The 16,398-nt window shown below is 38.0% G+C and overlaps 1 protein-coding gene and 1 long non-coding RNA gene across 5 annotated transcripts in view; both read right to left on the bottom strand.

Annotated features, from left to right (window-relative positions):
• The window catches only part of LOC142150075 (uncharacterized), a 400,752-nt gene that overhangs the window by 96,645 nt on the left and 287,709 nt on the right, over positions 1–16,398 (bottom strand). The window lies entirely within an intron of this gene.
• METTL25 (methyltransferase like 25) overlaps positions 1–16,398 on the bottom strand; it is a 225,742-nt gene that overhangs the window by 19,781 nt on the left and 189,563 nt on the right. For all 4 annotated transcript variants that reach the window (XR_012691360.1, XR_012691361.1, XR_012691362.1 and 1 more), the window contains 3 exons: positions 12,396–12,469; positions 11,081–11,122; positions 10,737–10,830 (listed from right to left, as the gene is read on the bottom strand). Coding sequence is in view for 1 of the 4 variants with exons in the window: in XM_075209364.1 (XP_075065465.1) it covers positions 10,737–10,830; positions 11,081–11,122; positions 12,396–12,469 (210 nt within the window). In the remaining 3 variants the exon portion in view is untranslated. The remainder of the gene's footprint in view (positions 1–10,736; positions 10,831–11,080; positions 11,123–12,395; positions 12,470–16,398) is intronic.

The following is a 16,398-nucleotide window of genomic DNA, read 5'->3' as shown; positions in this document are numbered from 1 at the left end:
TGGGGTGGTTTACGGCTATCAATTGAATATGGTGCTGATTTTGGGTAGGAAGCCTATTTATTAAATGTGAATATGATTTATTTATTGCTGGGGATGGTTGTGGAAAATGGCTATATTTATTAAACTTTAATGCTATTTAATTTAATGCTAGGGCTGGTTGGAGGGAAAAAGGTCTACTTATTAAATGTAAATATTATTATTGTGGGGACTGGAGGGAGGCCTAATTATAAAATGTGAGTGCTATTGTTTAACACCGAGGCTGGTTGGAGTTTTCTAAATCTCATGTACCCCATTTTTTTTTCAAAATAGGGCATTCAATATTCCAGGATCAAGACAAGAAAGTACTGAGCTAAAGAAACCAGCTGCTACAAGTGGTGAAAATGACCAAGACAGTCTGCCAACTGTCCTGAATCTGGTGGGGCAGTCTTGCATTTGGGTGACTGTCTCACTTAGTCAGGATTTGGTTTGACTGCAAGGACAGTTGGGAGGTATGTCCCGCTTCACAACGTACTGCTTGTGAAGGCAGAGCTGTGTGCTTTTAACAGTAGTGCACACAGTATTGCCTGTGTATTTGTCTAAAATGATAACCATGTTACATAATAGGGGCTCTGCTGACTTAAATACCCTAGGCCCCCTGAGCCTTAATCCAGCTCTGGTTAGGGGAAGGAAACTGATAGGTGCTCTCAGTTCCCGGACAGGACACAGCCTGCAGAGCAAGCCGAGGAGCTCTAAGTACCACAAGATTTAGTAATCTCGTGAGACAAAGAGCTTCCCTGCTCACTTTACAGGTAGTTCCCACCTTTATGGATGTCAGCAGCACCAGAAGCATAGATAAGTACAGTGGGCTAGAGATGGCGTGATGTGTCTGGGAGGGTGTGATAAATGGAATGTTTTATTATAATGTATGTATCAATACCCCATGATGGCCACACCCACAACACAATGTGGTCACGCCCTTTTCGGCGCCACCGCGCAGCGGCGTCACACAGTTTCTTTCATGCCGGGACTGAGGTGGGCCTGTGCACTTTAAATGCCAAGGCTGATTTTTAGTCCCAGTCCGCCCCTGTATGTATGTATGTATGTATGTATGTATATATATATGTATATATATATATATATGCCTAGTGGCGTGTGTGGGAAAAAAAAAAACCAAGCTGCAGCGCCACCTGCTGGGCAGAGTTATACACTGACCTATATATTTCTTGAAGGAGAAGTGACAGTTGGGAGTGGTTGGTGGTTGCCGGGGGTGACAGTGGGGAGTTTTTAACACCTTAAGTAGCTTGATGAAGGATGTGGCGATAAAGATGAAGGATGAGGTGAAGGAGAAAAATGATGAGGTGGTGACATGTGGACAAAACCACGTTAAAAAAGGGCACTTGCATCGGGAAGTAACGCTCTTCCCCTGAGGAGGCCTGGGCTAGGCCCAAATGCATGACAAGAACCTTTTTAACACCTTAAGTAGCTTGATTTGACTTGAATGCATGAGTATCATGCACGGGTTAACTTGTGTATATATATATATATATATATAAATAATATATATATATATATATATATATATATATAAATAATATATATATATATATATATATATATATATATATATATATATATATATATATATATATATATATAGTGTATGGTGCAATCTGGGGAAGTTATAGGCTGAGCTCAAACCCTACTGGTGGTGAGCAAAGTAGTATAAAGCCGGGCTTGCCAGATGGATATTGGTTAACTAAAGCATTTATTGTGGTTCAAGACTACTTTTACTCTTTTCAATGTGCCTGAGATACACGCAAAAAGTCACAAACTGAAGCAAATGATGAGGTTCCAGGTAAGATACCTCCTTCAGCAGGGAAGGGGGAGAAGTTTGGCCATCAAAATAGCAGGTCAAATATCTATGTCCTGTTAGATATATTGCAGTCCAGTAAGGAACATACAATAGCTGTCTGGTGCTTTGGGATAAATTAATTACTCCATTTGGGAAACATTTGTTATGTGATGTGTATTCAATGTACAGTTCCCATGAATCTAAATTAGAGTGAGAAAGACAGTGGAACAATACCAAGAGAGAGAGACAACATAACTGTAACAGGGTGACAGTTGAAGAGAGAAATCTGAGGAGAGGAAAAGAAAATTAAATTAACAGGAAAGGGAGGATAATAAGAGTAAATATGTAAAAAGTGATCTGAGGGGAAGTCAACTAAATAGTAGAGATGGTCACTGAACCCCGTGTTTTGGTTTTGGATCTGGATTAGCCTTGTGTTTTGTTTTTGGCAAAACCGCCCTTGCGTATTTTGGTTTTGATTTTGTTTGGATTTGTTTTGCAATTTTGTTTAAAAACCAAATTTATTTGGGCTAAAATAACCTAATTTAGTGCTCCACCTGTTTCTGGCATTAGTAAAGAAAAATCGTAAGCTAATAAACTATGAAAAAAACTGTTTAATCCCTGGTAGGCCGTCCTTAATTCTACACACAAACCTAATTGTCATCCTCTCCATCTTTGCCTATTGTCAATGCAGCCATTGTCTTTGAGTGTATATTACACCCTACATTTATAGTTAAATATATAAAGAAATGGAACAAGGCAGTTTGGTTTCTGTCTGCATCAGCCCCCCCCTCCCTAATAGAAAAAAAGCAGCATGCATAGACTGTACTATTTAAAACAAAATGGACAAAGGAGTTTGGTGGCTTTCTGTATCAGACCCCCCCTCCACTTATAGTTAAATAGAAAAAAATCAGCCAGTATAGACTGTAGAATATAAATCGAAATGGACAAAGGCAGTTTGGTGTATGTCTGTGTATGACACCCTATCCTTATCCTGAAATTGACAAAACAGCAGGCTTTCAAGACTGTACGTGATATAGAAATGTCCCAAGTCCCTTTCCTATTTGGGGGTAGATTGCACCCTACACTTATAAGTATACTTATTTATTTTTTTGGTGTGTTTTTCTCCCTGATTTAAAAAGACTATGTACGTTTACATAGGCTTTACCAGATGACATAAAAGGGAAGACTGCCATCAGGACTGGTGCCAGCACCTGCTTGCTGATCCTGCTCATATGTGGACTGCTTTGAATCCATTTTAATGAGCCCAAAGCACTTGTAGTGCAAAATATTCAATAGATAGTGCTGCTAGTTATGACTTTTTGCAGCCAGAAAAACTATTGTTTCACACTGGGGAATATGTGACACCCCCAAGCACTTGTAGTGCAAAATATTCAATAGATACTGCTGCTAGATATGACTTTTGCAGCCAGAAAAATTATTGTTTCACACTGGGGAATATGGGACACCCCAAAGCACTTGTAGTGCCAAATATTCCAAAAAATGCCTCCTCTATACTCCTTTCTTCCTGCTCTAACAATCGCTATAAGAATTGGTAGCAGAATTTCAATAATAATTGAAAGAATAAGGTATACAATAATTGCTCTGTGCCTGCAATAATGCTGCCTGTGACCTAACCCTGCTCTCTCCCTCTGTCAAATGGCGATGGATTGCTGTGTAGGCGGGTATTTATGCATTTCAAATATCGCGAGAACCGACAATGACATTTTGCCTTGTTTTAGATTCCAAACGGGCGGGGGAGAGTACCGAGCCTGCTCGGCTCGTTACTCAGATAGACAAAGTTCGGGTGGGTTCGGATCTCTGAACAATTTCATTTACTAATTTATAGCAATATATTAAGGTTGATAACCTATTTACAAGAAAACCTAACAATTGATGATCCAGAGAGAGCAAATAACTACCCATTAAATTACATGAACTGAAATGATATTAGACAAATATCAGTGCATCCAGAAATTTTATTTTCACGTTTGATTTATTTACTTATACACAAATCACTACTATTTTGCTGATTTTAATTATCAAATTAAGTTTTAAGTAAAAATTTATAAAATTGTTTTTATTTATAAGGAGACAAACAATCCATTAGTATCAGAAATTAGAAGCATCTCATGTGCACTACTTAAACTAAATGTTTCTTTTCTTCTTGTGACCTTACTGTTCATAGCCAGCATTTACTTTTTCAGCAATTTGGTCCAATCCCACAAAAGAGCTACTGTAGCACAAACAGGCTAGATTTCCCACACGCATCAATGAGCCTTAGGTGACCATTGACCCTGTCACTGGTTCACTGCTTGTCCTTCTTTGGACCACTTTTGGGAACACCCCACAATACCTGCCGTTTTAGAGATACCCCGACCCAGTCGTCTAGCCATCACAATTTGGCCCTTGTCAAAGTCGCTCAGATACTTACACTTGCCCAGTTTTCCTGCTTCCAACACATCAACTTCAAGAACTTGACTGTTCACTTGCTGCCTAATATATCCCACCCCATGACAGTTGGCATTGTAACGAGATAATCAATGTTATTCACGTCAGTGGTTTTAATGTTGTGGCTGAACGGTGTAGAATGCAGTACTGTCAAAAAGATAACAATATTCCAATTCAATTATTCAGTTTATAAATTTTTAAAATGTATATAAATAAAAGCAGCTTCTAAATTAAGGTTACTTACATATCTATAAATGAAAGCAAAAGAAAAAGAAAATATGAATCAAGACCTAAAAAAATAATAATTATGTACTTGTATCACAAACCCATCTAAAAGGTTTCCACAATTATTAATAACACATTCATAAAACAATATTTAAAAAAAGAGTAACAAACAATATTTTTTGTTTATAAAGTAATACAGATAGACATAATAAAAGAAATAGGCTGCAGCCAATCAAAGTTAAGGATATATTATTTCTAGCCTAAAACATCAAAGTTCCAGATGACCATAATCCAACTCATCTCACAAATAATTTGCAGATTCCACAAGGCTGTCATTGTGTAGAAGAAATGAACCACAACGGACTTCAATAGCAGCAGTTAGTTGTGAACTTAGCCACAGTAATATTAGCTGAATACATATCCGGAACAAGATGGTAACAAAGTTGCAGTGTATTGCTCTGTGAAATCTATGTGACGTTTGCTGTATTTATGAAAAAGGAGGTCGTGACCTTTATTAAGTTGTTGTTTATCATGGAACAGTACACTGCAACATTATTATTATATGTAGACATTTTTTTCCATTTTGTTTTATTCAAGTCCATTCTGCTTAATTTATTCTACACAATGACAGTCTTGTGGAATCTACAACTTATTTGTGAGACAAGCTGGATTATGGTCATCTGAAGCCTTGAAGTTTTAGAGTACTATTTATACGAAGAAGTAGTTTATCCTTAATTTTGATAAATCTGCAGGCTATTGGTTTTATTAGATACAGATCTAATAATTTATAGACACAAATTATTATTTGTTACCGATTTTAAATATATATTTTCTTTTGATGAATATGTTACTAAATAGATGGGTTTGTGATACAAATGCATCATTTTCAAATTTATTTAGGTACCGATTCATACTTAGTGCTTCTTTCTTTTAGCTATTTCAAACGGACTGATAACCAGAAAAGTGCACATACAGCATGAAATCAAAAGACTCCTTGAGAACTAGCAGAGGACAGGCACTCAGTTATGATAAACGGTGGAGGACAATCATGGTAACTAGCCGCTGACTGTGACTAGTTCATGTTTCATGTCTCTGCCTTCCATCTTTCCTCATTCCAACAACACTGGAAGGTGCACAGAAATGCCAGTCGACAAAGAATGCCTTTACTATAAGTGGCTGATAATGCTGCTGTTTAACAATAGCCACACACACTTTCCCCACCAGTACAATTGTTATTGCATTGCCTTATGCATCAAGCTTTCTCTGCACCACTTAGATTGTAAGCTCATTTGGGCAGTGCCTTCTATAACTTCTGTTTCATGTCTTTGTATGTGATTTGTTTGTGCCATGAACCCCTCAATGTACAGCACTAAGATGAGGTTGGCACTTTATAAATCGAAGAATAATAATTATTATAAATGTTGCAAATGAGGGACAATTTTATGCCGTGGTGCAACTTTCTGTAAATATGTCTCATTATTGTTTATAGAATACACCTCTTTTACAGCACCTTTAAGGTGCTACAACATTTGCTAATTTTTCTCTTATATGATAAAACAACACTTTTGAAATGGAATGACACAAACCCCTACATAGAACACATAAAAAACATTTCATTTGTCTGTAAAACTGAGACAATAACAAGATCATGTTTTGCTCAGCAAAAAATCCCGGGGACTAGAAGACTATGGGGGGGGGGGGGGGTGTTCAATTGTTAGCGTTAACGGAAAAAAACGAGCGCTCAAAAAATATTACCGTTTATACGGTAATATTGCGCGAGAAAAGCGTTAATACGATAGTTTACTCGCGGAATTTCAGCTCGCCGCTCAGGGAGCAGCGAGCTGAAATTCCGCGAGTAATTAACATATTAACGCTAAGATTTTTTGAGCGCTCGTTTTTTTCCGTTAACACTAACAATTGAATACCCCCCTTTAAGTTTTAAAAGTAAAAACAATACAATAAGAATAAAAAGCCTGGGCATTTGAATGCAAATATGCCTTAAAAATCAAAATGGACATGGGCATATTCTTTCATTACTATATTCTTATTAGTTTTACATACTATAAAAAAGGAACAACAAAATTATTAATATATTAATATTTTTCACAATCCTCTACAGAAGACTTAAATGCCTTTCAGCTACTAACATTGACAAACTAACAGAGCCATTAAAATTTTACTAGACATGCATTTGTAAGTGAACATTATATAGAGGGATAGACTAAAGTACATGACTCATTTGCATGCTTTAGACATAATCAACTGCATCTGCAATGCTTCAAATTGTATTATCTTCAAAAGTCCCACAGGAAATACAGCAAACTCAATGTAATGCAGCCTGTGATAACTTCATCCTGCTTGAGCACAGGAAGAAGTCACAGCACTCTCTCCCAGTTCTTACAATTCTCTATCTACAACATGAAGTGTTCTTAGTTTGCCACCACAACAGAAAACACTACCAAAAAGCTAAAGCTTAAATGTCTATAAGACAACAATGCAGAATTACACTTTGCTAAATCCACAGATAAGGTATTGTTCCTGCCCCAATCCATACATGTCCTGGTCATTCCTAATAGTGCGTCAACATCTTACATTTAACCAGAAATGACATTATCTATCATTTACTGTATTTTAAGTCAAATTTTGTATGTTTAAACAACAACACTTTTTTCACACCGAAATAGAAAAAACACAGTAGTCTAAATCATATGGTTCAAATGGTATGTCAAGAAAAAATACAACAATTAGTTGCAAAAGTTACATTTGAAAGTAATCCTCCCATTCCCCTTTATCTCCCAGTGTTCAATCTAATGCAAATTCATCCAGAGTTTATCTTGCACCTACATCCAATGCCATTGAATGACCAAACCCCTAATTTCTTCTGCCATACTGGAAATACATATTACAGGATATAATTCACTTCAACCATTTAAGGTTTAAGGGGAACCATCAGTCTTGTATGGACTTTGGAATACATTGATGATATGTAGGAGAGAGAATATGTTACGGTACATAAAGTCATGTATAGGGAAGCACCACAAACCCAAAAATCTACGTTGCTTTTAAAACCCTAATTTACAAGGACTTCAGAGAGTAATTATTATCAGAAACACGAGAAGCCTTTTATTCTGCACATTTTGGATGCAATAAATGGTAAGAACAACATTACAATTATTTAGCAACATGAAATAGCCTGAACACCTGTTGCACCAAAAAATCCACAAAAGTATATTTCTGCATATGCAACATGAGTAAAGAACCTTCCTCATTAAGCTCAACCACATGAATAATCACGAAATTTGAAAATACAATATGGCTAAATATTTTGTAGCGTAATTCAAGTGCATGACAGCCTAAACTACAGTAATAGATTTCACAGTATAGATTTCAGAGTAAATTGAAATGGTCTTTCAAGATAAGGAACTGGCCCTTTATCACACGCAGTCTTCAGTTCAATTATCCTAACCTGGCACATCATGGACACCACAAGTCAATAGAATACCTCCCAAATACAGATTATTGGAGTGATTGCTATATTAGGTTATAGCTTAAGAAACAGTTAAGAACTAGCTAATGAACTCGTTAACATTGAGTTTGTAAGACATATGCTTTAGATTGTGAACCAGTTCATATGGTAGCCATTTTTAACTAGAAATCTTAGCTATAGTGGGAACATTTTTGTATATTAAAATGGAAAAATAATAACTTTAACATCTTGTGACAGCATGTTAAACAATGCAGGGAAAAGAAATAAACATGACATTCATATACAAATATCGACTTGGTAGACTGTCATGTTTGCCTTGGTCAGGAGGGTGTCAATGTCACAGATTGTGTGGAATAAATACTCTTTGCCAAAGATTCCATCTAGTGTTCCATGACAATAAGGCAGCTGCTATTATTTAACTCCAGTTTGATACCCACTGCAGGGGACAGTGGAAACATAAAAACGCTTTCTCAAACATTCTTCCCAAAATAACAGACTCTTCTTATTACTTTACCCACCACAAACAAGCCCCAAATGTGTTTGTTTTTTATATATTTATAAAATGAACATACTTAAGTTTTGAGCTTCAACAACTGAAGTCAGATTTGTTGTTTGCCTACATGCACTAGTAGGGGGGAATTTTACTTAAGCGGACTGTAATCCATACATCCCAGCAGCTCTGTAACCAAAGTCATCCCTGTGAATTCACAGAGATGTATCTCTGAGTAGTTCTTCAAAATCATGAGCACAGCTAGCAATTTCTAAACACTTATATCCTTAGGCACACAGGTAAACAGGGATACATCTCCTTTAAATACTTGTAAGGGGAATGAATTTCAACATATAACACAAGTAAGTTGTTAATATATATCAGAAACTTGGCAGGCTGAATGGGTCTTTGTCTGTCCTCATATGTCAATATTTGGGTAATTTAAATTAAGATGAAAATGTCTGCAAATCCTGTTACTAACTCCCAAACACATTATTACTCTACTTACAGTCTTCGAGTCATCTCTTTGGCACACAATATGCAAAGTTAAACCAGTAAATTTAAGGTATAGGCAGCTCACTGGAGTTTAAATAGCTAAAATGCAAACTTCAGATTTATTATATAAATAAGCATGTTTCTTACATATCACAGCTATGAACACAACAACACAATGAAACATGCACAACACAGCGACCGCTGTTATATATTTTTGATACTTTTAAGAGTGTGTGAAGTAGTTTACTTCAACAGCATATATACTTCAGACACAAGAAAGGATCAATTTGGAACTAACAGACTAATTTTTGTCTATTAATACCTATTGGGTTACAATTAAAATGTTCACTTCACCAACTAGTACAATGAAAAACATAAGAAAACAATAAACCGTGGCTTTATATACCTGTAATTGGCTGAGAAAAACATTGGGGCCGATGCAGATATGCTGCAAATCCGCCCCAAGTTGCTAGCGCAAATTGTGTTCTCTAAAAAAAGCTGTAATTGTAAAGTTACAAAATATGTGCAGTTTTGCACCAGTATCATATGCACACATTTTAAGCCAGGCATACGTCTTATACACTTAGACCCATGATTATAACCATTTGTTTTATTATCAAAATACAGATTAGTTATTAGGCATCAATAAAACTTCAAAAATCTCTGTAATACAGGAGAAACAGCTCTCTATCAAACTTACATGAAAAATTATTGCTTAAACACACACACAAAACCATAATATATGCACGTGCAACTAAGAAAGCACCTATCAGTGTTACTGGAGCATTCGCAAACAACCAATCACAAGCAGTTCCCTGTTACTGCCGATCGCTATCATCATCATCTGTTATTTGCACATGCCCTTGACTTCCAGCAAATAGTACGGCTTTGATAGAAGTATATGTGTCTGTGTACCGGTCTGCATCTGATTGTAGTTGCACAAATACACTCTGGCTGTGCATCTTTCCCAGCCTTGTTCTGCCTCTCCAGGAAATTTGATAGATAGCTAAGATAAGCTACTCAAACTGGTATAATACTCACTCTGCTAAACTCCACACTTTCATTGTTGGCCTCACAAACACATAACTTCTTTTCAGCATCCATTTTAAACCCTAAAGCAAATTAAGAACATAATATAAAGACTGCGGAAACCTTGTCAAACGGTGTCATTTATTTCACCACCATAAACTCCTCACTGACTCCACCTCTGTTACGTCATGAGGAAATGTGTTTTGCCTCTTTCCTCCCAAATTTGTCAGACTGTTAGCTGCAATCACAGGTAACCAGGTTAAAGAGAAAATGACACAAAGTTCTAGACTGCTAATACATAAGCTTGGCATCAGAGTCTAGCTGCATACTGTGCTATGCCCTCTCCCTAACCATTTTCCTCCATACACTGTTCATCTGCCCTGTTAGGGAAGTTGTGACATATTAGGAAGTTGCAGGGGAGAGAGCATAGTGCAGTAAGTAGGTCAACTAGCAAGTCTAGTCATGCTAATTTACAAGTACTCTACTCTTTTTCATATATGCATAATGCACAAATACAAGGTATAAATAATATACAAGTTCACAGTCTGGTGATATGCTCTCTTCCATATATCTGCAGAACCAAACAACTTAACACTCCACATTTCAAAATTTACAAAAAATGAAAAACAGGTCATAAATCACTGACCATTGTGATTAAAAAAAAAAAGAAGAAGTTGATAGCTATATAAAATGAATGAAAAACAGTAATACAGAAGTATGCAGGTACTAACCTTTAAATCATCTTGTCTGAATTTCTTCAGAGATTTTCTGACATAGTCGATGAAGGACGAGGACTTAGAGAATATTTTTCCGACGCGTTGATCCCTGCACAAAAAAAATAAAGAAAGAAAATATTCTGTAATTTCAACAAAACAATACTTTATGCAGAGAAAAATGCATATATTGCAATGCACACAATAAAGTTACACTTTCTTTATTACAATTATCAGAGACTATAGTAGCTTAGTACTCACCACCCTGATTCTAGAGATACAGATAAAGATTCTAAAACAGATTTACACTGAGAAAAATGCATTTAAGATTGTGAAATGTAATCTTATGATTATCCTCTTACATTTTTTGGATATTCTTGTTCTGTGGAACTATCGAGTAGGACCTTGAAGAAAAACAATTGTTGAAATTTTGCATAATTCTGATTATGTTCAACAACAACTTTGAAAAAGAAAAATTGTTAATATATAGACATCACAAATAATGACTTTAACAAGTATATAAACATGGTCACACAATAAAATATGCCAATATACTCATGCTGTATCATTAACCTTAGTGGCTCATGGTAGGGACAATTTATATTTCATTCCAAAGAGAGAATCATTCTGTAGGTTGTCTACACTCAATTATAATTTGTGAACAGAATTCTATACAAGAACAGGGAATATTAACAGGTTGCTATTAAAGTGAGATTATGCTTCCGCCAACACTTTTAGTGAGCAACAATATGGTGTTCAATAGTCATAGAAGTCATTTAAGTATTTTATTCATTAATGCCTGGGGAGGCCTCTGAGGTTAAGGCATAACACCTCTTAATATGCCAGGGATACTTCTCAGGCTCTGCCATAACAACTCCTTTAAAACTTTTTTTTATGTACCAGGGCTGGATTTACACAGTTAGTCTAAAGTCCCACAAACCTTGGCATCCGTTGCCTCATCCTATCAACTAACAACACGGCAAATGTTCTAGCATTGGAGGAGCTGAAACAGAGAAGTATATAGTAGAACTATCACCTCCTCAGATAAACCCACTTTTCAGAATTTCTGCACCTAATTCTAAATCAGGTTCTGAATGTGTGGCTATGGAACAAATCGTCATTCAGTACATTTTTCATAAAAAACAGTGAACACACATTTATAATTTGCACAACCGCAATGGGTGTTCCTTTTTAAAAATTAGAAGAAAGGGCTGTAAGGCCATCTTTGAACTCCCCCGTGTCTTACTAAAATGTCACAAGCATGGTATAGCGGGGCATTATTTTAAAGTGTGCATTATAGCAATAGTACCTAAATAAATTAATGTATATTGAACACTTAAAATGGCTTTATAGAGAATCTTGATTTTTCACAAATATTAAATGTAAAAAGGAATCAAACATACATAAATTTAAAAAATCCAACTTATTTCAATATTGATTTTTGTTACTGTGATTTTTATGCCAAAACTACTCTTTAGGTTTACAGTTCCTAAATATTATTGTTTACATTTTGTAACCAACAAAGTTTAATAAATTCGTAATACCTACTATAATATAATTCATTCTAGTAAACGATAGTCTAAAGTCACATGCAACACATCCTATTCAATATCTCTTCAGACTTCTGACAAGTCTATGCATTTTATTCATAGCCAGGGTACATTATTGTATCCATACCTTTGTGTGATGCCATAGACTTCTTTGCAGATGACCTGAAGCACGGCTCGATAAAACAAGGACTCAGTAGGAAGCTTGTAAGAACAAAGCAAACACAGAAGTGGCCAAAATAATTCATCATGCAAAGAGATGTGGAATACTTACATTTTAAGTGAAACATTATTTGTCTTTTAAATACCAGTAATTTATTGTAGTTGAATTTAAACCTTTTTCAATTTAGAAAGCAGGCATTTTGCAAAAGAGAACTTGCATGCATAAAAAGTAACCTTCTTTTGCACACTAAAAAAAATAAAATAAAAAGTAAATAAAATCCCACAAAAAAACAGCACCTTTAAGTGGCAAAAAAGGCCAGTTAAAACTACTAATGCAGAGAGGAATCTTTCTTGACAAAATCTTGGGTGTCCAATGTTCCAAGACCAATAGCAATTCTAGAGAAAGTCACCAGTGAATGCATTCTCCAAAGCTTGGTACGCAAGAGATGCTTAAATTAATTACAGTGTTTACTATAGTATCAACAATACTGATTGGTCGGCAGCCATTAATCTAAGACCGCTTCCAATCAGCGTTCCGAAAACAATGCAGTGCTGAATGAATTTAAACTTCTCCAGGGTGTTAAGCCCAGGAGAGTAGACAGTTATCAGTGCTGGCGAGGACTAGTTACTCTTGAAATGAGATGGTAATGCATTTAGGACAGTTCTTTCACTAGGTAGATAAGAGAGTTCATTGCTACAAAATTTTTCTTTTACTGGAGTTGACTTTTTAGTTTGAATATTTAATTCCTGTAGCTTTAACTGGTTACCCACCTGTGTCTAGAAAACACTAGTGACACCACATGTCAAACACAATTATGTTTGACTTGAGGTGGTAACCATCGGTTGCACTTGAAATCGTAAGCATTACTGAGGGAACTTGATTGTCCCCCTTGCATTACATCCTAACACCTCTGTATTTGCTATTGCTAGCTAGTGAGTGGGCCATATTATATATATATATATGACTAGGAGTGGGGAAAGGGCGCATAAAGAAAAGGGTAAAGGTAGGGGTTTGACCTCGATAAAAGGTTGAGGTTATTATTAAACTGTTTTTACACTATTGTGTAAACACTTTAACACTATTGTGTTCTATCCATTCCATATTCCATTTTTTGCATGGCATGCTAACGGAGGAACGATGGTGGACTAAGGAGAATATTGAAAAAGAGACTTTTGTCAACACACACACACACTACATTCATTTACTGACACACACACACATTTAGTATACTGACACACACATTAATTTAGTATACTGGCCCCCTCACACACACTACATTAATTTAGTGCCCCCTCACACACACTAGATTCATTTACTGACACACACGCACATTTAGTATACTGGCCCCCTCACATACACTACATTCATTTACTGACACACACACACACTAAATTCATTTACTGACACACACACCTTAAATATACTATACTACTTACCTAGCTCCATCCGCCCGCTCTCTGTGTAGTCTCTTCACACATGGGACGGCACCTGTCACGTGGAGCACATCCCAGGTGACAGCAATTGAGAGCATTTCACAGAGTAGAAGAGAGGGAGGGGGGACGGATCGTTAGGATCCGTGGCCAATTGGAGAAGGTGGCTGGTCCCTGGGGAGGGGCCAGCCACCAAGGACGGACTAGGGACCAGCCCAAAATCATCTTTTTTTATCTGGCACAGGGGGTATATGCCCCCCTGTCCCCTGGCCCAGCCCACCCCTGGCTTTTTACCTGTGTGTGCAGGCTAAAACACCTGTTTGTCCTTCTAATTGCATGCGGAAAGTGCTGAGAGTGAAAAGTTTGATCTTTAAAAACTGCAAATAGAAATCAAGAGTAATTTGCTGCCTGCCTAAATTTTCTTACTCCAGACAAAATGGGTAAGAAAAATAATAACATGTCAGAAAGAAAGTGTATAAACAGGTTAGACTGAAATTGATTCCCAGCAGGGTGAATTTGAAAAATTGCATGGTACTTTGCAGAATGGAAAAGTTGAAGAATCTGATGCTCTCTGCGCAAGCCTGATGTTACCTGCGTCAGACTATGTAGGCATGGCAGAGCATGATTGCATGGAGAGAACTATTAGAGAAGAAATCTCCTGGCTGGAGAAAGAGTTGAGGGACTCAAAGCAGCATTGTGCTGAAAAGCAAAAAATCCAAGAGGCTGTTTCTGAGTCCCTGAGAAGAGAATTACAAGAGTTGTGTGAAGCAAAAGAAAAGGCAGTTGCAGCTCTTAAAGAGACAGAAGCAGCAATTGCTGCGCTGAAACAAGAGCTTGTCACTGTTCGGCCCGAGGTCACTACCGGCGCTGTCTGGTCCGTGGAACCTCACGGCGCTGTCCGGCCCGTGGAACCTCACGGCGCTGTCCGGCCCGTGGAACCTCACGGCGCTGTCCGGCCCGTGGAACCTCACGGCGCTGTCCGGCCCGTGGAACCTCACGGCGCTGTCCGGCCCGTGGAACCTCACGGCGCTGTCCGGCCCGTGGAACCTCACGGCGCTGTCCGGCCCGTGGAACCTCACGGCGCTGTCCGGCCCGTGGAACCTCACGGCGCTGTCCGGCCCGTGGAACCTCACGGCACTGTCCGGCCCGTGGAACCTTACAATGCTTTTTGGTGTTACTATTGATCAAGGTCCAGCTGTGAAGTTGTGGAACAGAAGGTGTTTCAGGTTTGCACAACTGGGACACCTTAAAGCCGAGTGCAACAAACCCATAAACAGGAATCGGAAAGAGGTCCACGGTGAGTGGGTCCGACAAGACATGCTGGCAACTGAGACACTGGTCGGACGCCCAGTCTTAAAGGATCTGCCAGGGAACTCACAGCATGTAAATCTTGGTGATTGGGACTTGCTATTCCGGAATGCTGTCCTGGGGAACACGGCAAAACTGCCACAAATGTGTCACCATTCAGACAAGCTTGGACTGAGAACTAATTATCCAGAACTGTTACTTATTTTGAACTTTGCACGTGATAAAAGAGATGATGAGATTTTACAACATGCGTTTAAGTTGGCTAATGTTGGTGTCGTTGCAGAGTCTGTCAACTTGGCAGGCTATGTGCCAACATATGTTGTTAAAGAAAATGTTTTGTTTCGCATTGCTACAGTGAAGGGGAGAAAAGTAGAACAGTTGCTGGTTCCAAGGGTTCATGTACCAATAGTGTTGGAAGCTGCACACACATAGGTGGGTGGCGGACACTTAGGGGAAAGAAGTACAAGGGAACATGTTCTGCGCAGGTTTTACTGGCCCGGAGTCTACCTAACAGTGAATAGGTTCTGTAGGGCTTGTGCGGTGTGCCAGGAAACCTACCAACGTCACAGTACAGCCACAAATAGGAGGGGCTTACAAACGTCCTTTTAGAAACATAAGGGGCTGTGAGTGGAAACAGAGAGAGGACAGGCTGATTGGGAACAGTGTTCTCAGTTTAAAAGAAGATAAGTTCCTTCTTAGGACACTAATAGAAATGGTCGAGAGGACACTTGAGATGATAAAAGTGGTTCTCTTCCAGAAAACTGGTGTCCACGTCATCAAGGTTGGCGACGCTAAGGGTAAGGGAATGTAGCAATGAGGCCTATTTGTCACAGCTCTCCTTCATAGGGACAGCTGAGGTCCCGGGAAGTCTGCAAGGGAAAGCTGCATACAGAGTTAATTCCCACACAGTCTTTCCCATAGCACACAAACACACAGGTGTAAACATATGCATCTTAATGATTTATTGTCTGTGATTGGCTTGCAGTGTTTGAGTGGGGGTTAAAATACTGTGTTGTTCATTTTATGTGTGTGACTGATGCTGGCCAGTCAGTAGAGAGCTGGACTGTGTTTAGCTTAGCATTAGGGTCACAGGAGGTGTAAGCAAAGGGTATTGCTTGCTGGTGTCATGCTGACAAGAAGTGTTGACATTTATTGTGGTGCAAACAATAAATGTATCTTTGATTTACAAGAAGTGGTCCTTTTTGCTGATGTTTGCAGGGTGCTCTTCTTAC

The sequence above is a fragment of the Mixophyes fleayi genome, chromosome 4 (assembly GCF_038048845.1).
Source record: "Mixophyes fleayi isolate aMixFle1 chromosome 4, aMixFle1.hap1, whole genome shotgun sequence".
NCBI classification, from domain to species: domain Eukaryota; kingdom Metazoa; phylum Chordata; class Amphibia; order Anura; family Limnodynastidae; genus Mixophyes; species Mixophyes fleayi.
Note: the sequence above shows the minus strand (reverse complement) of the source record. Positions and strands in the feature narration are given on the sequence as shown.